The sequence below is a fragment of the Schistocerca americana genome, chromosome 1, assembly GCF_021461395.2.
Source record: "Schistocerca americana isolate TAMUIC-IGC-003095 chromosome 1, iqSchAmer2.1, whole genome shotgun sequence".
NCBI classification, from domain to species: Eukaryota; Metazoa; Arthropoda; class Insecta; order Orthoptera; family Acrididae; genus Schistocerca; species Schistocerca americana.
Window position 1 is genome coordinate 194,019,546 of NC_060119.1, and position 26,129 is coordinate 194,045,674.

The following is a 26,129-nucleotide window of genomic DNA, read 5'->3' on the forward strand; positions in this document are numbered from 1 at the left end:
GATGGGTGACCATCCGGGTCGCCATGCGCTGTTGTCATTTTTCGGGGTGCACTCAGCCTCGTGATGCCAATTGAGGAGCTACTCGGCCGAATAGTAGCGGCTTCGGTCAAGAATACCATCATAACGACCGGGAGAGCGGTGTGCTGACCCCACGTCCCTCCTATCCGCATCCTCCGCTCAGGATGACACGGCGGTCGGATGGTCCTGGTAGGCCACTCGTGGCCTGACGACGGAGTGTTCCTTTACGAAAATACCGTGCGTGTTTATGTTTTGTTTCTTTTTTCAAAGCCAAAGGCTTGTTGAGTTTCCCGGTGTGTCAAGTTATCGAGAGTCCAGTTTTCGGTGTTCTAATATTGATCATATGACTCTAAAATGCTTAAAAAACTTTAAAACTCACTATTTTCCATCTAAAATTTAGAAAATTTTATGGGGCAAGACCGCCCTGTTTATAAGTCGGCGCCTCTGAAGATGTTTCCAGTCATCAACAGTCCAATGTCGGTGTTGACGGGTCCAGGCGAGGGGTAAAGCTTTTGTGTCGTGCAGTCATCAAGGGTACACGAGCGGGCCTTCGGCTCCGAAAGACCATATCGATGATGTTTCGTTGAACGGTTCGCACGCTGACACTTGTTGATGTCCCAGCATTGTAATCTGCAGCAATTTGCGATAGGGTTGCACTTCTGTCACGTTCAACAATTCTCTTCAGTCGTCGTTGGTCCCGTTGTTGCAGGATCTTTTTCCGGCAGCAGGGATGTCGGAGATTTGATGTTTTACCGGATTCCTGATATTCACGATACACTCGTGAAATGGTTGTACGGGAAAATCCCCTCTTCATCGCTACTCGGAGATACTGTGTCCCATCGCTCGTGTGCCGACCATAACACCATGTTCAAACTTTTTTAAATCTTGATAACCTGCCATTGTAGTAGCAGTGACCGATCTAACAACTGCGCCAGACACTAGTCGTCTCATATAGGCATCGTCGACCGCAGCGCCGTATTCCGCCTGTTTACATATCTCTGTATTTGAATACGCGTGCCTATACCAGATTCTTTGGCGTTCAGTGTACATGTTTGTTGTTGTTGTTGTTGTTGTTGTTGTCTTCAGTCCTGAGACTGGTTTGATGCAGCTCTCCATGCTAGCCTATCCTATGCAAGCTTCTTCATCTCCCAGTACTTACTGCAACCCACATCCTTCTGAATCTGCTTAGTGTATTCATCTCTTGGTCTACCTCTACGATTTTTACCCTCCACGCTGCCCTCCAATACTACATTGGTGATCCCTTGATGCCTCAGAACATGTCCTACTGACCGGTCCCTTCTTTTTGTCAAGTTGTGCCACATACTCCTTTTCTTCCCAATTCTATCCAATACTTCAGCATTAGTTAAGTGATCTACTCATCTAATGTTCAGCATTCTTCTGTAGCACCACATTTCGAAAGCTTCTATTCTCTTCCTGTCCAAACTATTTATCGTCCACGTTTCACTTCCATAAATTGCTACACACCATACAAATACTTTCAGAAACGACTTCCTGACACTTAAATCTATACTCGATGTTAACAAATTTCTCTTCTTCAGAAACGCTTTCCTTCCCATTGCCAGTCTACATTTTATATCCTCTCTACTTCGACCATCATCAGTTATTTTGCTCCCCAAATAGCAAAACTCCTTTACTACTTTAAGTGCCTCATTTCCTAATGTAATTCCCTCAGCATCACCCGACTTAATTCGACTACATTCCATTGTCCTCGTTTTGCTTTTGTTGATGTTCATCTTTCAAGACACTGTCCATTCCGTTCAACTGCTCTTCCAAGTCTTTTGCTGTCTCTGATAGAATTACAATGTCATCGGTGAACTTCAAAGTTTTAATTTCTTCTCCATGGATTTTAATACCTACTCCGAATTTTTCTTTTGTTTCCTTTACTGCTTGCTCAATATACAGATTGAATAACATAGGGGAGAGGCTACAACCCTGTCTCACTCCCTTCCCAACCACTGCTTCCGTTTCATGCCCCTCGACTCTTATAACTGCCATCTGGTTTCTGCACAAATTGTAAATAGCTTTTCGCTCCCTGTATTTTACCCATGCCACCTTTAGAATTTGAAAGAGAGTATTCCAGTCAACATTATCAAAAGCTTTCTCTAAGTCTACAAATGCTAGAAACGTAGGTTTGCCTTTCCCTAATCTTTCTTCTAAGATAAATCGTAAGGTCACTATTGCCTCACGTGTTCCAATATTTCTTCGGAATCCAAACTGACCTTCCCCGAGGTCGGCTTCTACTAGTTTTTCCATTGGTCTGTAAAGAATTCGCGTTAGTATTTTGCAGCTGTGACTTATTAAACTGATAGTTCGGTAATTTTCACATCTGTCAACACCTGCTTTCTTTGGGATTGGAATTATTATGTTCTTCTTGAAGTCTGAGGGTATTTCGCCTGTCTCATACATCTTGCTCACCAGATGGTAGAGTTTTGTCAGGACTGGCTCTCCCAACGCTATCAGTAGTTCTAATGAAATGTTGTCTACTCCCAGTGTACTTAAAAAATTTAAAATCAATCGTTTGATATTGCGAGAAATGAAAGGAAGTGAAAAAAAAAATTATGGTAGCAGCAGGAGTCGAACTCGAGCCAACAAAATTAGCGGTTAGTGCACTTCACCACTGCATTACCGAGCCGATACAGAATCACTTGTCAAAAATCCCTCATGATTTTCAGAGAGCGCTTTAAGTTTACTATTGGTCACAGGTGAAATATTCTAGGAACTTGAATCTACCTGCATCTACTCACATTGTTTGACGCAAATCGATGAGGCTGAAGTTAGATTTATATTCGAAATAGATCTACCTAACTCTTTAAATCTCACTTTCTCATTCAAAGATCGACTGGAAAAGACTCTTTTTAGCAGATCATCTACTTTCGTACTACATTTCCTTGCTTTTTTACCACGTGAATTGCCTTTTAACTTACAAGGATTGCGATAGAAATCAAATTTTTATATATCAATTTTGTGTGTATAAATTGAATTGTTTAAATAAATTTACATTTTATCATTATGGTTTAATATCGCGCGAAACAAAAAAAAAATGAAAAGAAAAAATACAGATGCAGCAGCAATAGAACCTGTGTTGACGAATTGCCAGTCTATGGTCACTCGGCCACAGCGGCTCTCAAGACTCTGTCGTACTCTACGCTTCCGCAATATGTTACACGCATTTTCAGAGAAAAATGCAGACTTGGTTCTATGAGCAACGTAGCACTCACAGTGCTGGAAGGGGTGGCATCTCATTATAGCACACGCAGTCAAAAACAGACAGCTGCGTCACGTCGCTGAGTTGACCGCACCGCGACTGACCATCATTTCAGCACGTAACACCGGTTTCTAATTATCACACACAGAGCGCTACAAAACATGTTTTCTATTTTATTTGCATACCAGTACGCATTCGAAGAGAAATGGGGTAATTTTAGAGTGATTTCCTGCTCACATTCAAAGAGAAATGGGATAATTTTAGCGCGATATTCACAATGTGCTACATCTACATCTACATGGATACTCTGAAAATCACATTTAAGTGCCTGACAGAGGGTTCATCGATCCACCTTCACAATTCTCTATTATTCCAATCTCGCACAGCGCGCGGAAAGAATGAACACCCATATCCTTTCGTACAAGCTCTGATTTCCCTTATTTTATCGTGGTGATGGTTTCTCTCTATGTAGGTAGGCGTCAACAAAATATTTTCGCATTCGGAGGAGAAAGTTGGTGATTTTTAACATTTTTATGCAGCGACAGCAGCTGATATTGTTTATATAAGAATATACAGCCTACAGTTGCTAATATAATTTACTAGCGCATTATAATATTAACTTGTTGCAGGTTCTGAAGAAGACGTTATTACTAACGTCGAAACCTAGGTAAACGATAAAGTTAACCTGCAACTGTAGGCTGTGTACAGGGTGTTACAAAAAGGTACGGTCAAACTTTCAGGAAACATTCCTCACACACAAATAAAGAAAAGATGTTATGTGGACATGTGTCCGGAAACGCTTAATTTCCATGTTAGAGCTCATTTTAGTTTCTTCCACCTACGCTCAATGCAGCACGTTATCATGATTTCATACGGGATACTCTACCTGTGCTGCTAGAACATGTGCCTTTAGAAGTACGACACAACATGTGGTTCATGCACGATGGAGCTCCTGCACATTTCAGTCGAAGTGTTCGTGCGCTTCTCAACAACAGATTCGGTGACCAATGGATTGGTAGAGGAGGACCAATTCCATGGCCTCCACGCTCTCCTGACCTCAACCCTCTTGAATTTCATTTATGGCGGCATTTAAAAGCTCTTGTCTACGCAACCCCGGTACCAAATGTAGAGACTCTTCGTGCTCATATTGTGGACGGCTGTGATACAATACGCCATTCTCCAGGGCTGCATCAGCGCATCAGGGATTCCATGCGACGGAGGGTGGATGCATGTATCCTCGCTAACGCAGGACATTTTGAACATTTCCTGTGACAAAGTGTTTGAAGTCACGCTGGTACGTTCTGTTGCTGTGTGTTTCCATTCCATGATTCATGTGATTTGAAGAGAAGTAATAAAACGAGCTCTAACATGAAAAATAAGCGTTTCCGGACACAAGTCCACATAACATATTTCCTTTCTTTGTGTGTGAGGAATGTTTCCTTAAAGTTTGGCCGTACCTTTTTGTAACACCCTCTATTCTTATAGAAAGTTGGTGATTGGAATCTCGTGAGAAGATTCCGTCGCAACGAAAAACGCCTTTTTTTTAATGATTTCCAGCCCAAATCCTGTATCATTTTGTGACACTCTCTCCCATATTTCACGATAATACAAAACGTGCTGCCTTTCTTTGAACTTTTTCGATGTACTCCGTCAGTCCTATCTGGTAAGGATCCTACCCCGCGCAGCAGTATTCTAAAAGAGGACGGACAAGCGTAGTGTACGCAGTCTCCTTAGTAGGTCTGTTTCATTTTGTAAGTGTCCTGATAATAAAACGCAGTCTTTGGTTAGCCTTCCCTACTACACCATCTGTGTGTTCCTTCCAATTTAAGTTGTTCGTAATTGTAATGCCTAGGTATTTAGTTGAATTTATGGCTTTTAGATTACAATGATTTATCGTGTAACCGAAGTTTAACGAGTTCCTTTTAGCAGTCGTGTGGATGACCTCACACTTTTCGTTATTTAGGGTCAACTGCCACTTTTCGCACCATTCAGATATCTTTTCTAGTCGATAAACGACAGCGTCATCTGAAAACTACCTAAGACGGCTGCTCAGATTGTCTCTCAGATCGTTAATGTAGATAAGCAACAGCGAAGGGCCTATAACACTACCTTGGGGAACGCCAGATCTCACTTCTGTTTTACTCGATGACTTTCCGTTAATTACTACGAACTGTGACCTCTCTGACAGGAAATCACAAATCCAGTCACATAACTGAGACGATATTCCATAAGCACGCAATTTCACTACGAGCCGCTTGTGCGATATAGTGTCAAAAGCCTTCCAGAAATCCAGAAATATGGAATCGATCTGAAATACCTTGTCAATAGCACTGAACATTTCATGTGAATAAAGAGCTAGTTGTGTTTCACAGGAACGATGTTTTCTAAACCCATGTTGATTGTGTGTCAATAGACCGTTTTCTTCGAGGTAATTCATAATGCTCGAACACAATGTGTGTTCCAAAACCCTGCTGCGTATAGACGTTGATGATATTGGCCTGTAATTTAGTGGATTACGCCCACTAGCTTTCTTGAATATTGGTCTGATCTGTGCAACTTTCCAGCGTTTGGGAACGGATGTTTCGTCGCGCGAGCTATTGTATACGATTGTTAAGTATAGAGCTATTGCATCAGCATGCTCTGAAAGGAACCTAACTGGTATAGAGTCTGGATCGAATGACTTGCTTTTATCAAGTTAATTAAATTGCTTCACTAGTCCGAAGATATCTACTTCTAAGTTGCTCAAGTTGGCAGCAGTTCTTGATTCGAATTCTGGAATATTTATTTCGTCTTCTTTGCTGAAGGAATTTCGGAAGGCCGCGTTTACTAACCCTGCTTTGGCAGCACTGTCGTCGATAGTATTTCCATTGCTAACGCGCAGAGAAGGCATTGGCCGTGTCTTGCCGCCACCATACTTTACACACGATAAGAATCTCTTTGGATTTTCTGCCAGGTTTCGAGACAAAGTTTCGTTTTGTAAACCATCGTGGTCATCTCGTCTTGAAGTCCGCTCTAAATTTCGAGCTTCTGTAAAAGTCGCCGAAACTCGTTCTTCAAAATTTCAGGGTTCGCTATTTTCCTACCATAATTCTTATTATTAATACAGTGACTGAAAGAAAAGTATAAATGTGAATAAAGAATAGTCATTGTAGAATGCATAGAAATGTACACGAATTTACCCAAATTATCAAATGCCTGGTTCAGTTAGCATTAAAACACAGAGAATAAAAGTTGCTGCATACGAAATATAGACATTGTTAACTTATAGCTACGGTGGAACATATAATAAAGATGTTTCTGCTGTTTCTTATACTATAGTTAAGACAGCGTAAGAAGGCCCTGACAGCTTGCACCACTGTTGCCAGCTTTCAACTGCGAAGCACTAACGGCTGCAGGCTAAAACTACAGCCATCCATAGAGCTGTGGCAACAATGTGGGGTTAACATAGAGACGTTTAAAAAATCGCGTTACGTTGTTGGCTAAATTAGGACCGCGATAGTACTGCGCACAGCGCACTGCAACTGCAGGAATCAACTTACCCCGACTCAACTACAGTTTTTAAACAGGCGTTATTTTTTTTATTCTTGCAATAAAATAGAGCAAGCATATCAGCGCCCAACGGCTTTGCCGCAGCGGTAACATCGGTTCCCGTCAGATCACCGAATTTCGGTGTTATCGGGCTTGGCTAACACTTGGATAGGTGATCATCCGCGTATGGCGAGTGCTGTTGGTAAGCTGGGTGCACTCAGCTCTTGTGAGGCAATTGGGGAGCTATTTGATAGAGAAGTACCGGCTACTGTCACGAAAACTGACAACGGCCGGGAGAGCTGTGTGCTGACCACATGCCCCTCCTTACCCGTATCCAGTGACGCCTATCGGCTGAGGATGCGGCACCGTTGGGCCTCCCGAGGGCTGTTCGGACGGAGTTAAGTAAACCAACAGGAGTGTCTGGGCAGTTCAACTTCTGTAACCAGACTAAATTTTTCGCCAGTTTTATTGAATGGTAAAAGTACGATTCCAGTATAACTGCACGATGATATTAATCATCTAAGAACCACTTCTATATTACACTGTACCCAGAGGTCAAAACAATGGATTATACTGGGAGTTCAAAAAGTCTCTCCGCAGTGCCGTATGATTGTTAGCCGTGCGTGCCGTATGATTGTTCATTGGCCTGGGTTAATTCCCTTCAAGTGGATTCTCCCAACATTCCACTGTTTCCTTTATCTCAGCCAGCGTCAGTAGTATCGCTGTTGTGTGTCGTTACGTGTTGACCTGAACGTTGAAGTTTAGTTCCTTTGTTTCGTTTTTGTCACTGCTAAAATACTTACCATTGAAGAACGTGTGTTTTTAGTCGAACAAGCGTTCAAAGCTGGCAGTAAATACACAGTTTCAGTTCTTCAAACAGTTAATTCAGTTTTCCCGGAGACAACATTACCACATCGCGATACTGTGCGAGATGTGATTAACAAATTTCGAAGTACCGGTTCAGTGTTTGGAAACATGATTAGACGAATTGAATTGTGTATTCAACAACAGGGGGGACTCTTTCAACATATAATGTGAAAATTTGTACGTAAAAATAGATATTCAATAAATTAATAACTTGTATTTCACTGAGTTCCTTTTCGGTAGATTCACTGCAGCATACTGCACGCGCGACTAACAATCATACGGCACTGCTAAGAGACTTTTTGAACACCCCTATATTGGAATATTGGTATATAAACATATGTGTATTCGGCGGATCTGTATGCGCAGTCTGTGCCTTAGACAGAGATCTTGTGTCTCAATATTTTTCTTGTATCTTGCAGAATATCTTAGGAGTTATGGTTCGAAAGGCTCCGTCAACACTTCTGCCCAATTCTTCATTAGTCTTGTACGAAAGAAGAGTAATACGGGACTTGATTATTCCCTGTACTGAATTACCCTACGTGGTAATTATTTCAGTTGTGCTGAAGAAGTATTCCAAAACGGAGGACTCAAAAAATTGTTCATCGAGGAACTCATGCTTGTGAATAGCAAAGTGTGCTGGAGCCCTGTTCTGCTGTAGCCACACACAATTCATGATTCCCTTGTCTTCGAGTTGAGGTATAAACGTCGTTATCAGCATGTATCGATAAGAATTTCCATTCACCTCTCCTTCAAAAACGTAGGATCCCAATAGGTATCGTAATGATAGTCCGGCTCATATCATAATACGAGGTGGGTTCCTTTCCAACTTTTGCACATAATGACTATTTTCGTTAGACGAGAGAACCACATTCCTCCCTTGTGAACTGCTATACATAGTACTTTCAGCATAGAATGACACCTTTGTGTGAGACAACGCATGTGGAAATTGTGCCAAGAAAACACGGCAGGCTGCAACTCGGTGCTCCATATCGTTGCCAAATAATTCATTTACAAACATCAGTGTAAATCTTGTAATGTGGCGATATACTGTTGACCACAGTACTTGGAAGTTCAGCTGCTCTTCTCCTGATGGATTTCATTGGACTAACTGAGCGACTGTGCCACACGTTTCCTCGCGCGTTTTCTTACATCCACACACACACACACACACACACACACACACACACACACACACACCCTGCTAATGGCTCTTTCTGGACTCCTGTTTACTAGAACATTATTGCTTCTGTTAAGGTATTCTTTGACACGTGTCAGGTTTCGCTATTAATTATGACGCGTCTGTATACAGGGTTACTCAGGAGGTATGTCACATAATTTGTGAGGCGATTGTACATGTGAAAACAAACCGAAAAAGTCCTATGAACATGTGTCCGATTTTCGATCATTACGGAACTGCAATGGGTTGAAGACTACACACATTCATGAATGATTACAAAAACAAGTGTGAATATTATTTACCGAAATGCTGTGTAGGTGCTATGCTGACAGAAAAATGGTGGGAGAGATGACTTATCTGTCGTACAAGAGGTGTTCAAAACGTCCCCCACCCATCTTAATGCACTTAACGCGTTCGAAGGTGTGCGTGCTGTGTCATTCATCAAATATCATCTCGGCGGGTTTTAACGTTGGCAACAGTGTCGGCGATGCGAGCGACAAGTTCTTCACTTGTATCCGCAGCGTACTAATCCCCCTTCAACCAGCCCCATAAACAGAAGTCTAATGGGGCTAAGTCGGGTGATCTGGCAGGGCAGTCCATGGGTTCGCCACGGCCAATCCACCATTGAGGAAATGTGTTATTCAGATACTGGGATGCTTGTCTGGTAGAGTGAATCGGTGATCCGTCATGTTGCAAGTACATCTGCTGTCGTTACTCTAATGTCACGTCCACCAAAAGTGAAGGTCGATTTTCTATCAGGAAATGTGCACATGCTGTGGCTGTCATACGATATGACAGGCATATAGTCCCTATCACCAGGTCATCGATACTACGCCGGCTGGTCACTGAGGATCTAACTCGAAATCTTGTTTCTCTAAGCTGAACGTGGGTTGTGTTCCAAAAATGAACAGCATAGAGACGGAAGTGATGACACTTTCTACAGGACCTGGCCATCATTTTTCAGGACAGTGCTCAAGCACGTACAGTGCAAGCTGTTACTGATTTGTTTGACTGATGGGGCTGCTAAGTGCTATATCACCTACTGCACTCCCATGACTTAAGCCCTCGTGAGTTCAACTCGATTTCTAAACTGAAGGAAACACTTCACGGCATACGCTTCAGAACTGCTACAAATTCGTCGGGCAATAGACCGCGCCGCTCGAACTGTCAACACAACTGGCACTGCTAAGAGTATCCTACGACTTCCACCTCGCTGGCAACGGGTTATACACAATGCTGGTGACTACTCTGAAGGTCAGTAAAACTTTGAAACACGTATCTATTTTGTACGAGCTGTAAATAAATAGTTGCCACTATTAAAGTTCCAACCCTTGTATTTGTAGAGTGATTGTACCGGCGATCACTGAGGAGAATTGTGACGAAAAATAAGAGCACGACAGCTGGGAAAGTCACTGCAGAACTATAAGTCGCACTCCCTGTCAGCACCAAAACAACACGAACATTTGTGAAGCAAAAGCCAGTAACAGAAGCCATAAAACCAACACTATGGAGCAATGGAAGACGTTTATTTGCTCGGATGAGGCGTTTCATTTTCTTACAACTTCGCATTTTTGTGACGACTAAGAGCAGCTGTTTCATTGTTACCAAATATACATTATTCAAAAATTATCATAACAACTGTGTCTTAGGAACTGTTATAAAATATTTAGTGTCAACAAATTAAAATCTCGGTTCGCGGAAATCGTCTGTAATGCAATATTATACGTTTCCTTGATTTTATTTCCTCCGATAGTGATTTGTGTGACAATCGCATTTGCAACAGTTTAACTGTCCATACGAACTGCAAATTATTTAAAAAATTAACGATTTGAAACTTTTTCTGTGGTTTAAGTGAGTAAATAAAATTCACGTGTGTGAACTTTAGACTTTGCGCTACGTCCCGCTCATTCGCAGATTCCGGCACCAGACAGGAATACCTGCACAAACCGCTGTTGTAAGCGGTTCCTCGTGCGGAAAAAATGAGTAACTTCGAAACGGGCTGCATATGAATAATTTTTCGGGTTACTCTGATTCCTTTATGTGAAAAGCTCATACGGTCGTTGTGTTCCGTAGACAACTTCAGGAAGGAGAACCATGAGGGATGAAGAACGTGCCAAGATATGCAGTAACAAAAGACAAGAAATCATACAAACTTAAGCTCTGTGTTCACCATTAGGTTTTGCTGCTATTGCACTGGCCGTGTTTACAGATAAAAATTACTGGCTACAATGGCCGCCCGTTACGCAAAACAGTTATTTTATATAGGGTGTAGGCATGGCTGTAACGGATAGTGCAGCCACATCTCGATCCCTGAGTCAACAGATGGGGACGTTTGCAAGACAACAACCATCTGCACGAACAGTTCGACGACGTTTGCAGCAGCATGGACTATCAGCTCGGAGACCATGGCTGCGGTTACCCTTGACGTTGCATCACAGGCAGGAGCGCCTGCGATGGTGTACTCAACGACGAACCTGGGTGCACGAATGGCAAAACGTCATTTTTTCGGATGAATCCAGGTTCTGTTTACAGCATTATGATGGTCGCTTCCATGTTTGGCGACATCGCGGTGAACACACATTCGAAGCGTGTATTCGTCATCGCCATACTCGCGTATCACCCGGCGTGATGGTATGGGGTAGCATTGGTTACACGTCTCGGTCACCACTTGTTCGCATTGACGGCACTTTGAGCAGTGGAAATTACATTTCAGATGTGTTACGACCCGTCGCTCTACCCTTCATTCGATCCCAGCGAAACCCTACATTTCAGCAGGATAATGCACGACCGCACGTTGCCAGGTCCTGTATGGGCCTTTCTGGATACAGAAAATGTTCGACTGCTGCCCTGGCCAGCACATTCTCCAGATCTCTCACCAATTGAAAACGTCTGCTCAATGGTGGCCGAGCAACTGGCTCGTCACAATACGGCAGTCACTACTCTTGATGAACTGTGGTATCGTGTTGAAGCTGCATGGGCAGCTTTACCTATGCACGCCATCCAAGCTCTGACTCAATGCCCAGGCGTATCAAGGCCGTTATTACGGCCAGAGGTGGTCGTTCTGGGTACCGTTTTCTCAGGATCTATGCACCCGAATTGCGTGAAAATGTAATCACATGTCAGTTCTAGTATAATTTGTTTAATGACTACCCGTTTATCATCTGAATTTCTTCTTGGTGTAGCAATTTTAATGGCCAGTAGTGTAATAGGGAAGGAAGGAAGGAAATTGTGGTAACAGTAATCAATTAAAATCTTAACAACAATTTACTCATGCTACACAATAAAGAACAAAAGTAGCTGATCTGACGCCTGTATCTACATAATGTGCCTTTATCTGCTTGTAGCCCTTGAAAACGGACAAGTTAAAACGAAAAACAGAGTTTTTTCAACTTATTCATAATGCCCAAATGATGGTACGATCACCGATTACAACATAACTTTTGAGCCGAGTTTCAAAAAATTGGGATCAGTTAGGAGAATACTGGTGACTTTTTGTAATAATCAATCACTTTTCGAGAAGAGTAGTGAACGGTGAACGGACAGAGGTTTCATTTATTTGTCTGCTTAATTCAGTATTTTGATTATACGTATCTGGAAACTGAGGAAATCAACATTTTTCAGCATTTGTACAATTTCGACGTTTGTCATGGGAAAAAGTAGGAACAAACAACCGAAAATCGGTTATTTCAGAATCCGGTTATTTTTGGCGGTTTTAAAAATTGGTTACTCTGGCGTGGAATAGAAATGGTTAAATAAAAACCGGTCGTTTCAGTGATAACTGCCGTCCTAATCTCTTGTCAGACACCCCATGGTGCTTTGGGCGGTTCTTCACAGTCGTAGACCAGGCGGGCCCAGTCGGCGACGTAGCGAGTTCTGAAGACATATTTGGAAGCCCCCCAAGTCACCTGATACGGCTGTGCTAGGGCCCGTGCAGCGAACGCGGGGGGCAGGCGCTGTTGTGGGGCCCCTAAAAATAGACCAGCTGCTCCGGATCTCTGCGCACCCGCCTCGCAGGAAGCATGGCGGCGGCGCTGAAGTTCTTTGCTCTCCGCCGCCGAAATTTACGCAAGTGTGTTGAATGTTGCCGCCAGCGGTGTGCGGAACTTGTGAGCGCATGCCTAAAGCTGCAGCCACGCTTCGCCGGTGACAGCTGCGAGGGGCATCTCCCCCAAGCCAGCGTGCTCCCGGCTCTGATGTGTTATCGATTGGCCTCAGCAGGCGCCGCTCTCAGAAGCGTCAGCTTCGGCGACGCAAGTGCATTTCGGGCAACTGCGCCGCGCGCACACTCGTCAGCTGTGTGAGGCCGGCGTAAACAAATGCCGCTCGTATGCAGGTAACAGGGGCCCATCTCCCGCAGCATTAGACACATGTGCTTTTACAACATGCGGTGTGTTTGCGCAGTGCTTCATGTGTGATTCGCAGTCAAGCAAACAGTCATGGCGATTGGGACCGAAGCAGCTGCCGGCTACGGCGCAGAGCCTTCGAGACTGAATGTTGATGGGGATGGCGTACGCGATGCTTCCTTGCCCGAGAAAGGTAAATCCCGGCGATCAATAGATGACTGTAGAAATAGTAGCTTCGTTAAAGAGTCTCTTTATATGTAACTAAAATTTGTTGACAGACGTTAGGGATATTTTTGCTAGTACTCACCATATTTTATTTTTATCTGGAAGTCCAAAGCGTTTAAGAGAGCGCGTCAAGTCAGTACAATACAGTTATTAGTTTTACGAGCACACTGTCACAGATGGCATTAACAAATAAATGAATAAAATTTAGGTTGTAGTTCTAGTCTGAAACGCTATTCTCGTATAAATCAATAAACCGTGTCTTTCGTTTACTATTTGATGATAAACTGAAGCAGTTGTAACGCCCAAAAATATCAATGAAGTCTGTGGAGTTACAGCTTTTTTTAAAAAGACTGAGTATTCCTTATGAATAGTAGAAATGTCGTCAGCCTATAAGCGACAATCTCGAACAATTTAAAACGAAATGTCTGTTAAGGACATTGTTGGCAGAAGTAAAAAGGTTCTGTGTTTGAAATACTTGCGTACTGTGGGGAGGAAATGGCTTCCAGGCTTCGAGGGCTGTGTGTGTGTGTGTGTGTGTGTGTGTGACGTTAAGATTATTATTGTTTTTGCCGTGTTCATTTCTTTGATGCTAGTAATAATATTGGTGATTCGCAAAAAAAATCTTCCACTGAACACATGCCCTTTTCTTAACCTTATCCGACATGCAGCTGTTTGAAAAACACGGGCGTCAATTGAATGTTCTTCTTCACCAGCATTCAAATGCGAATACAACCAAAGCGACATTAGGCTACGTAGTGTTGTCTTTACTGACCATTTCAATGTACATCTCACTTCGCTCGTATTTTACGTGCATGTGCTGTAGTAAATAAAGGACCGTGCAGACGAGGTCAGATCAGCAACACAGCAGCTCTCTGTAAGAGCTGCAAAGTGCCTTACGGAGTTGATGGTGGGGACTTTTTGAACATATTTTGTGACGAAACTTTTACAATTAAACAAAACATTAGGTTCAAATTGGTTCAAGTGGCTCTGAGCACTATACGACTTAACTTCTGAGGTCATCAGTCGCCTAGAACTTAGAACTAATTAAACCTAGCTAACGTAAGGACATCACACAAATCCATGCTCGAGGCAGGATTCGAACCTACGACCGTAGCGGTGACGCGGTTCCAGACTGAAGCGCCTAGAACCGCATGGCCACACCGGCCGGCAAAAAACATTAGGTCACATTTCATTTGCCATCGCCTGCAGCCTGCATTTGCCCTGTTCCCCACTGTTGTCATTAATTCCTCGGAACCCATTAAGAAGAGGACATACGTTCATATGACTTTTTGGTTCAGAATCACTGTCATCCTCAAAGCATGTACAATTCCTCGTGACTCGCCCTGTATAGGCCTACATGTTATGCGACAAACTTGATACCAAACGCATTTCTTCCTATAGTCACTCTTGATTCTTATACATATCACCTAGTAACAGACTATGTTGCACCATTACCATTACAATGTTGCAGTGCAACCAACAAGTGAAACTGAATAAATCCATTTACGCTTTCCCTATGGGTAGCTGGAGTAAACAAAAACTCGACATTGATGCTGCCTTCACAAGGCGAATTGTCTTTTGTGGAACATTGTGTTTATCCCTTACACATAAACAACAAATGCTAACGAATAATCAGTAAAATAATGTGATCGCCAGGTATTATCTACTTCTGGACGGCAGCTGTAGTGGGCCTTTGGTAACTCAAGACAGTGTTGGAAACAGAAAATTACGTCATGACAAATTCAGTAGACGTGTTACGGTAAGGTATTTTAGTTTCCAAAGCCCACAGATTAATCTTCAGGACCTTTTCTGGATGGTGAGGGACATCCACTGCGGTGTCAGTGAGACATCTGCTCCCTTCATTTTGATGTAGATTTACATATCAGACAGGTCATTTCGCTGTAGTGCAAAACACGCAGACATTACTCTTCTGTTTATAAAAGCAACTGCTTATCTGCCAACCGCTTATCTGTTGCTTGTCGTATATTCAGTCTTACGGGCTTCATACGAATAATTTTTCGGGCTACTCTGATTCCTTTATGTGAAAAGCTGATCTTTATATTTCGTACGGACATTTCTGCGGGGATTACTCCGTCTGTTCACTCATACATGTGACCATTGTGTGCAGGAAGGAGAACCATGAGGGATGAAGAAGTGCCAAGATATACCGTAACAAAAGACAAGGAAATCATATAAACTTTAGCTCTGTGTTCACCATTAGGTTTTGTTGCTATTGCACTGGCCGTGTTTACAGATAAAAATTACTGGCTACAACGGCCGCCCGTTACGCAAAACAGTTATTTTATGTAGACCCAAACATGGTTCATCATCTTTGTGCCATCCTCAATGGGTTTTCTTTATTTAAATCTGTATAATTTGAATATGTCTTATGTGATAATTAATCTACGAAAATTAAACCTAAAATAGTTTTCATTTGTTGTTGTAATTGCCTTAATTTTACGTTATAGGGTTTTGCAGTACCCTCTGCATATTAACGTTTATTGGTAGCTTCTTATCTGCAACTACATTTGTTAATGTGAATTTGATTGGCCTTATTCAAGAAATCTTTCAGGCATCAATTTGAAATAGTCGAGATACATAATGGCTAATGGACAGGAATTGGGAAACTGTATCTCCACAGTACGAGTAAATTTTGCCCGTGAGTGACTGCTTCGCGAGCCTTTGAATTGCGTCCATTGACGCCCCACTTTGCTGTTTTCCCCGTTGTTGACTACTAATTTACAAGCAAGAAGTTAACGTTTACCACTTACACAGTGCTACGTCTCTTGCAGATCTGATGGAACGTGAAGCGTAATACATGTATAAAAGAATGGAGACATCGAATTAATGTAAAAATCCAACATTTCTGTAGATGAGTAAGAATGTAGCCTAGGAGTATTCTCGCTGACAGCGAAGTAGTAGTGCTCTTAATGTGATCCACGAATTCCAAGCAAGTTCTGATGCTCAAGAACGGCAAAGACGTCAGAAGACCGCGATAGAAGTGAAGTGGCAGGTTACTCGCTGTTTGTCACGATGTTACGGTTAGAGCTCTCAGAGGTTCTCAAAGAGGCTTGAGTCTTCCAAAGCCTTCGTCGAACATTCTGGGTTTATTAGCGTTCAAACTTCCTGTGACGCGTTATTTTTGGCTCCCTTCATCACGTAGCCCCAAGGAAGTGAATGTCTTCATCTCACCCCAGATGACGATAAAATAATAAAGAGTAGGGGAGAAATCTCCTTCCCCTATTATCGAACGCTAATTGATTTGATTTGTTTTAGTACAAGTACTTAACTACGTATTAAGTGTCAAATATATCAGCATGTTCCCCTACATGCTTGAAACACGTTTCCATAATCCTTCATGTTCTTCTTGACTTTTTTTTGAGCATGTCCCTTGTTACAGAGCGAAATGCATGCTCAACAGCATTGCGCAGTTCTTCGTTTGTAGCATAACGACGTGTAGATACATGCGATTTAATAACTCCCAATAACGTGTTGTCAATGTGATGAGGTCAGGACTTCTGGTGGTCATTTCAAGGGAACAGGTGTTGCTGATGAACCATGATCTACACACCATCCTGGAAAGTGTTCATTTACGAGCTCACACACTGAAAAGAGTATAGTGAGGAGTCACTGCGTCTTCCTGCAACCATAAGCGTTCCTGAAGCTGAGATATTAACAATGTTTGTAACATGTTAAATAATTTGCGCCATTCACAGTCCCTCCAAAAAGCATGGTCCAAGCAGATGTGATGTCATCGCAGCCCATATCATTACGTGAGGGTTCTTTTGTAATTCGACCGTGCAATTGAGAACTCTCTGTGGCCCAAACGACAATATTTCTAGCACGTGAACCATGATAAATGGCACATTTATCTGACAACATAATCTTGGCACGGTTCACTGTATTTCGAAAGTGAGTTAATAAGCTTGGCACGCAAAAAAACGCACCCATTCCGGCCTGTATCTGATAACTGCCTTTACGAACGTCGGTCGAAAATGTCTAACCTTAAAGTCCTTTTTTCATGTGATCTCGCATTATTGTTCTCGGTATACGGAGTTTTGAAGCGCGTGTAAGTGTCGCCTACACAGGAGATAGTTCAATAGAAGCAGTGACTCCGGCATACATTTTTCTCGTCTCATTCCTTACATTCCTCGGCGTGTCTTCAACACGGCTAAAAGCGAAAACGCGCCTTTTTTCCACTCCAGAGATGTTGCGTTTCGCGCTGGAGCCTTGTTAAGTCTTTTCTGGAACGCTTCCATAATCTCTTAGTGTGTGCCCTGTATGATGTCGTTCGTGCATCCACACACCTGTCACTAAGCGTTCCTCAACAGTGTAACTGTGACCAATCACATCTGCCTTTCCACACAAAATTTGTTTCTAAGGTTGTTTTGAGGGTCTAAGAACGACAACGCCAGTCTTCTGTGATTAATTGGTGATTGCTACAGGCGATTTCTTTGGCTCCAGTAAGATAGAGGTGCTCAGCCAGGTCCTTCAAGGTAGAGGCATCGTGCATCACGCATGTGCGCTTAGCAGCACTGGTGATCACCTGGATATTTTCAGAGGGGTCCAAAGTTGCCGTATGCTTAGCACCATTGCATCGTACAAGGTCGGCGTGACAAAACTAGAGAAATTTCCGCACGCGTAAGTCCGTTTTACTCGAACAACTTTTTGTCAAAATCGACTGCTCGTTGTGAGTGCGTGTGACGTGCTTGCGTGTAGACCGTGCTATCACTAGGCCGGCTACCATGTCGCGTGTGGGCCAGTGATGTAAATGATCAACTGACTGCCGAGTATGGAGTTCTAAAATGTTGAGTGTGCTGCAGACTGCGCATGTGCAGGGACAGAGAGGACTGTTACGTCGTCTACTAACATCAAAGTTAACCACCACTAGCCCTGCTCACTCAAGCTGTAAGAAAGGATTTTGTGCTTTTGTGTCTTCTAGTCCTTATTTTATTGTTTGCTTTGTTTTTAAGACACATTGCAAAGGTTGCACGAATGTTCTTCTGATGTTTTCCCACAAGAGGGACGAAATATCTGTAAGCAAAAGTTACCTACGTTTTTATAGCGCCTAGACAAGGAAAAAACTTAGGCTATGTATAAATAAAACATAATTCAATTTTTTAATCAAAATAGCTTCAGTACCGAAAAATTCGCATCTGTTTAAGGGAAAAATAATAACACTTCTTTCTATTGTTTGAGTTCTCAGGAATATGGAGAATTTAGCATGTGACGATTCTCAACAACGCAACAATGAATTTTGCTTTGATAGGTCACATATTTTGTTACCGTAGCTCTTTCGTACATTCTGTTGTTACATTTCGCGCTTTTCACCAGAAGGCTTGCCCCTCATTTCATAGTCAGGTGGCGAGCTGCACAAGAGAAGTAAAAACCAGGGGCGCTGCATTAGACTCATTTGCCAGACAAGACCGGATCGAGGTGCACGTATGTCAGTTGCTGCTACTAATCGTGATACACACTGTACACAAATCTTGCACTTCAGCGCTCCAAGTGTTGACTTGTATCGCTTGGCCTTAAACCAGTCCTGTTGCCACAAGTTGTCACATAAGACAAGAAAGTCTCTCGTGTATAATGGGCTGTAGTCATAAAGCAACAGACACGTCCGCCAAACCGGTCTAAATAGTGCAGAACTAATACTTCCAGATACCTTTTCCTATACACGACTTAGAATCCAAAATTTTCGGGGCTGGTGCTGCCATCTGGAAAGTAGGAGTAGTATCTTTGCACCGCTAGGTGGCAAGTGTTGCATATCTGATGAATCAGTGTGCGGAGTGGCATTCAGCTGGAAGGACGTGTTGCGTGTCCACAGTGATTTCTGTAATACTCCGTGTTTGGTGTGTGGCGATTTTACAATGGATCCACGAACAGAACAGTGCGTGTGTATCAAATTGTGTGCGAATCTTTGGAAAAGTGCTACCGAGACCCTTGCAATGATTCAACAAGTGTTTGGGGGACACAGAATGAGCCCTGGCATGCTCAGTTCAGGGCCGTACAGACGTCGAAGATGATGCTCACACTGGAAGGCGCGTTAGCCTCACAACGCGAGACATTGTTGCCAAACTTCAACAATTGGTTCGTGCAAATCGACGTCAAACCATTCAAGACCTTGCAGATGAAGTGAGTATTGGTTATGGGACATGTCAACGAATGACTGATGAATTGGACATGCATTGTGTCGCCGCAACATTTGTGCCAAGGATCTTGACTCCAATCAGAATGTTCACAGTGTACACGGACCTTCGTCAGACTGCACCTGATGATCCAACCTTCTTGTCACAGTGAGAGGTGGATTTACGGTTATGACCCAGAGACAAAGCAACAATCATCCCAGTGGAAGAGCCCGGCTCTCCAAGACCTAAAAAAGCGAGACAGGTGAAGAGCATGATCATCATTTTCTTTGATACCAAGGGAATTGTGCACAAAGAATTCATCCCACCCAACCAAACAGCAAATTCCGCATACTATTGTGACGTTTTGTGACAGCAACATGAGAATGTGTGGCAATGACGGCCTGAACTTTGGTGTCAAGGGAACTGGCTGCTGCATTAAGACAATGCGCCCTGTCACACGTCCTTGCTTACCAGGGCCTTTTTGACAAAAAACAACATGGCGGTTGTACCCCCACCCACCATACTCGCTGGATTTGGCACCTTGCGACATCATGTTATTCCCAAAACTGAAACTCAGGTTGCAAGGCCGTCAGTTTGACAATCTAGAGAGGATTCAAGAAGCATTGCTGGCAATGATAAGCACACTCAAAGAACAGGACTTCCAGAAAATGTTTGACCAGTGGCAGAAACGCTGGGACCAGTATGTACATGCAAATGGGAACTACTTCGAGGGTCATGGTGACAATTAGTCCAAAGGTAAGGTTTTCAACAGATGGCAGCACCAGTCCAGAAAATTTAGGATAGCACCTCGTATTGTATGGTCTAGGCCATGTCCAGCAAGGGCAGGACGGCATGTAACCCACTGCCCCCCTTACCAAGGGGGGGGAAAAAAAAATTAACTGAATTCTTATTCTGCTTCGCAAGACGGACAGAGGCATCAATTCAGTATGAGTATGAAGGAAAACACAACTTCATTTCCAACCTTAACTATATTATGACCATTGTTGTTCATTGCTCACGATCAGCTAATTTTGGCGATTTGCCATTTCAAGTGTTTATTCACATAATCGTAATTTCAGACAGTCACGCTGTATTGGTGTATACAAAGTTGTTATGTCAGTGACAGGCATACTTTGAAAATGACACATTGCCAAAATTGGGTAATAATGTGAAATAAATGGCTGTGATTGTAAGACAGCCAAGGTTGGAAATTGAATTGTCTTTTGATAGATTTGTGGCTACGACTATGCTACCCCTCCCCCCTCCCCATTCATGAACTGGTCACACTGATGAGTCCAAAGTGAGTGATGAGAGTTCTATAATTGGCACAAGAGTAAATCTCGTACTTGGAGGAATGAGGTGCGAGTCCCTTGGTGGTATTTTTTTATACATTACCTGACAGAAAGAGTGAAGTACCCAGAAGGAGATTGGGAAACAAAATGATAGTACTCATGTTGAGGGGGTATGTGATGTCATTGCAGTACTTACAAAATAGTCAAATTTCCAAAGAACTTGGCATTATGAGTCCACTTACCAGTATGACCTTGCATCTCCCATGGCCATGATTCAATTTGTAAGGGGTAAAGCCATTGTATGCTGTTCTGAGGCAAGCTCACCCTCAGTTGCTGTAACTGATTCTTGATAATGTGGGTATGGGCACTGGGATGGAGCTGATGCGCGAGTTCATCCCACATATTCTGTCGGTCACAGACCTGGGGATCTTGATGGTCGTGGGCGTACCTCACCATCACAGAGACAGTTCTTAGACACACGTGTCAGTTGTGGATAAACATTACTCTGTTGAAAAATGGCACCACGGTGCTGTCACATGAGAAGTAAGACGAGAGGATGCAGGAGGTCAGTGTTGTACTGTTGTGCCTTCAGAGTTGTCTCAGTCACTGTCACCCATGACCTGTATTCATATACAATGGCTCCTCATGCCATGATGCCAGGAATAGCACCACTGTGCCTCTACTAAATACTAGAAGAAAGGGACAACTCTCCATGTTGCCATCATATTTGCTGACGCAGGTCTCCTCAGTAGTGCCGAACTGTGACTCATTCTTGAACACAGTATGATGCCATTCATCATAGTCCATGGTTAATTGCCATAGCATCACTCTGAAAACCACTGTTTGCACTGTTACTGCCTATGGACAGGATGGTAATTCACTAATCCAGCTGCTGTTACTCTCCGACCAGTGTGTGCGGAATGACTCACAATGGTGCGAGGAGTCTGTTACTTGTTCTCTGATCACAGGGACAATTGTGAAGGGTTTATAATGTGCTTGGTGCACAAGACAGTGATCATTTCTTGTGGTGGTCACATGCGGGTGACCGGAGCCTGGACCATAAGTATGTCTACCCTTTTTCCCATAAATTCCAACATTGGACCACTGTCACCAGACACCAGTTTTAAGCTGAAGTGTATGGAAGGGGATAGCAACTGAGAATTGTGAGGGATAGGTCTGCACCTTATGTACAATATTATTCAGTCTGTACATTGAGCAAGTAGTAAAGGAAACCAAAGAGGACTTTGGAAAGAGAATTAAACTTCAGGGAGAAGAAATATAAATTTTAATGTTTGGCAGCTACAAAGACAGTAAATAACTTGGAAGATCAGTTGAATGAAAATGATAGTGTCTTGAAAAGAGTTGAGAAAAGATTATTAGATGAACATAAATATAAGTAAGGTAAAGGGTATTCGAGTGTAGTCTAATTAACTGAGTTGCTGAGTGAACAAGATTAGGAAATAAGAGATGAAAAGAAGTAGATAAGTTTTGCTATATGGAGAGAAAAATAACATGATGCAGATTTTAAGAGGATACAATATGTAGACAGATGAAACAAGAAAGCTTTTCTGAGATAGAGAAAAGCGGTAATGTCAAATCTAAGTTTATTATGTTAAGAAGTGATCGAAAGTTTTTATTTAGAATGTAGAGTTATATGAAAGTGAAACATTTATGATGAACAGCACAGAGAAGAAGAACATGGAAGCTTTTTAATGGTAAACAGTAAAGGTAAAAAGAGGAAAGTGTCTTCTAAATGATGGTGTTACAGAAGAATGCTGAAAATTAGGTGGATAGATCGAGTAGCTGATGAAGGAAGGAGACAAGAAATATATGGCACAACTTGACTAAAAGGGGGATTGGTTAATAGGATGCATCCTGAAACATCAAGAAATAGTTAATTTAAAATTGGGTACATTTGAGGGGTTTTGAAAAACTGCTCAAGATAACATACATTGAGACTGGTGTCAAAATGGGGACACATCAAATTCATCACAAATGCTGAAATGGCAAGAACTGGGCTTGGAAACCAGTACATGATATCAAAAGCACCCACACGATAGTTTTTAGGGGAGGTGTGGGGAGGGGGAAGACCTGGGGCCTGGAGTATTTTCGGTACCTTGGAAGATGAATAGCAACTTGCAGGTAGCCATAAAAAAGATTCATTTTCATTGCTGTTAAATACCTCTGTAATAACGACTTTTCAATCATTTTGGTGAAAGAATAACACCCATATTTTTTCCTTTCTTTGTGAGCTAGGACGGGGTGGGGTGCGGCCACTCCTTAACTCATGGGTATGGGCGCCCTGGATCATAATTAGCAGCTAATCACAAAATACATGTGTCAACCTGGCTTACCAGGTGGCAGGCTGCACACTAACATCCACTGATGAGACGGAACACTATGACTACTGTCCACCGCGACGTTGGACGCCACCTGGTGGCGTTGTGTGCACATGATATGGTGACAAAAATATGTAAGCAGAGCAGACACGGATGGCTAATCACCCTAGTGAAGATATGGGCTGCAAATGAGGAAATCCATCAACATAAGGTACTTTGACAAAGGGCAAATTATTATTACGCAGAGCCTGTGAACGAGTATCTCAAAATCAGCAGAGCTGGTTGAATGCTCACATGATACTGTTGTGAGCATCTATAGAAAGATGTAGGACAGTGAAACTACCACTGGGTGCTAAGTGGTTGCACGTTAACAACTCTGCACAGAATGTGGAGTTCGGAGGCTTGTTGCCTCTGTAAAGTAGGATAGATGGTGATCTGTGGCATCTCTGCAAAAAGAGTACAATACTGGTGCATGCACAAGTGTTTCAGAGCATGCTGTTCATAATGCATTGTTGAATGTGGAGCTCCACAGCAAACCATCCCCACATGCTCAAATGTTGATCCAACATCATCAATTACAATTGCAGTGGGCATGTTACCATTAGGATTCGACCATTGCTCAATGGAAACTTGTCAGATCTTCGAGTGAATCACATTTTTGTTACAGTAGGTTGATGATCATCTCCACAAGTGCTGTCATCGAGATGAATGGTGGCTAGAAACATGCAGTGCGCTACGGACACAGGCTAGTGGGAGCAGTATTTTATCATTGTGTTCATCGTTGTCTTCAAGCCAGAACAAGCTTTTTGTTCAAGTGTCAGTGACAGATGAACCATTAATCCTACAACTGATAAAGGGAGACATTCTTCTACCCTTGTATGGGAGCTGTGGTAATAATTGGAGAGACACTGACAGATGCAAACCACTTGCATCCCTTCATGCTTGATGTCTTCCCTGAGGGTGATGTCATCTTTCAGCAGTATAACTGTCTGTATCACAGAACCAGAATTTTATTACAATGTTTTGAAGATTATAGTGAACTCCTGTTGATGACTCAGCAACCAAATTCGCCTGACATAAATCCTATGGAACCCAACTGGGTCATTGTCGGGTGCCATCAATGGGTACACAAACCAGTGGCCTGTTATGTACGGCAATTACATGACCTGTGCATAGGTATCTAATGCCACATACCTCCACAAACCTACCAACAAACTGTCGGATGCCTGATATGCAGAATCAGTGATGTCTTTCATTTCAAGATGGACAAACAAGCTAGTAAGCAGATGGTCATATTGTTTTGGCTCCTCAGTGTACGTAATCAATTCCAGCAAACTCTTAACTGCACCATGTGCTCCCTACATATTTGAGAAGGGCTGTCCTTGTGTGACTGCTGTGTGTTAAAGGGATGTCTAGAAAAATTAATGTGGGAAAAGGCTTAGTTTATAAGGAATGTTAAAGGATCCACACCACTGCAAATTTCCATGTTTCAATTGATTTTGTCAAGTTGTAGATACACTATGTCATGGTGTCAGTTGTACAGGCTGTTGGTGTGAAGGCTGTAGTAACCTGACTGTTACTACACCTACTGCCCACAGTGGACATAATTTGGGACAGTACAGCAAGTATAGCCTGCACTAATATTCAAATGGGCCACCAGGGCAGCTCGGTCACTGACAACAATCACCAAGTCTCCAGTGCATGCACAGTAATACCCCAGCAACACCTGCCATAGATAGTATTTTTGTAAGGACACACATGAGCCTCCAACTCTCAGTTGTTGAAGGTGATATAGATGTGTTCACTACTTTCTTTGTATTCTTGTCGATGCCATTCTGTGACCCAATAAATTTGAATCTCTTTTGTGGCCATGTTTTTCCTTGTGTTCGTACTTAGAACACAAGTAGTGATGAGTGAGGATCAAAGTTTCCCATGTTTTGGATTCTGTGGTTTCTCTGCTGTGAAGTTCTTTCATGGGTGCTTTACTTCATTCACTTCTGCACCAGCAGCAGGAACATACAGCCTGCTTGGAATGGTTGTTGGCTGTGCTGAATCAGGCTCAGCTGCTTGTTGTTCACCCACTGCCGTTTGCCATCTATAATGCATCTGTGAAAGACTGAGGCGCTTACAATATGTGGCTTCACCAACATTTCAGGTGTTCCGAGTGGTCAACAAAGAAATTTGTAAGGCACATTCCTTATCATAGATACCCCCTCATATGTGTCACTACATGTGTGAATCAGTGTCACTTTATTTTGATGATATGTGTAGCTTATTGCCCACCTATCACCACAAGTGTGTGCATGCAATTGCTACATGTGTTGAATTCCACTGTTGTTTCAAATAGCTGCAGCAATCATATCAAGCTTGGATGGCTGAGTTTCACAGCCTCAGTCTTAAGTGTTGGTATGTCATGATTAAGTCTCAGGAGTCTTATGTGGATACCACGGGCAGACACATGATCATTTGTTTGGCTCAAATAAGGAGGTGTGTCAACGTGCCCTTCAGTTTGAGAACTCTATGTTGGAAGAGGTTTTGAATATTGCACAGCTGATCCAGGGTTCTTACATCATGAGCCACCAATCAAAGGCTAGGGGTGTTGACATTGTTGACAGCACACATTCTTGGTGCATGAAGACCAGCATACTGGGGGAAGAGGTAGCTGCAGTACAAATAAGCCAACTGGGCCAACACTGACAAACATATAAGTGGCAGCAGAACAATTGAATGCCACTTCCTTCATGCACATTGTATTTCACACAACATGAGTGCCGCAAGCAGTGGCGCTCTTGCATAAATGTAAACAAAAAAGAAGTCGTATAGCAGTGGTATGTCGACCTCTATACTCAGGAGTCATTGCAGGACTCAACAGACACCGATACTCATATTGTTTTCTCACTGTGTTTTTCATTGTCTCCAGGCCAGAACAAACTTTTCGTTGAAATGTAAGTGATGGATAAACCATTAATTTTACAAATTGACACAG

The 26,129-nt window shown here is 42.7% G+C and overlaps 1 protein-coding gene across 1 annotated transcript in view; it reads left to right on the plus strand.

Annotated features, from left to right (window-relative positions):
• Positions 1-12,846: 12,846 nt before the first annotated feature.
• The window catches only part of LOC124621373 (zinc finger and BTB domain-containing protein 17-like), a 35,777-nt gene continuing 22,494 nt past the window's right edge, over positions 12,847-26,129 (plus strand). The window contains exon 1 of the mRNA XM_047147135.1: positions 12,847-13,352. Coding sequence (XP_047003091.1) covers positions 13,253-13,352 — 100 coding nt within the window. The 5' untranslated portion in view covers positions 12,847-13,252. The remainder of the gene's footprint in view (positions 13,353-26,129) is intronic.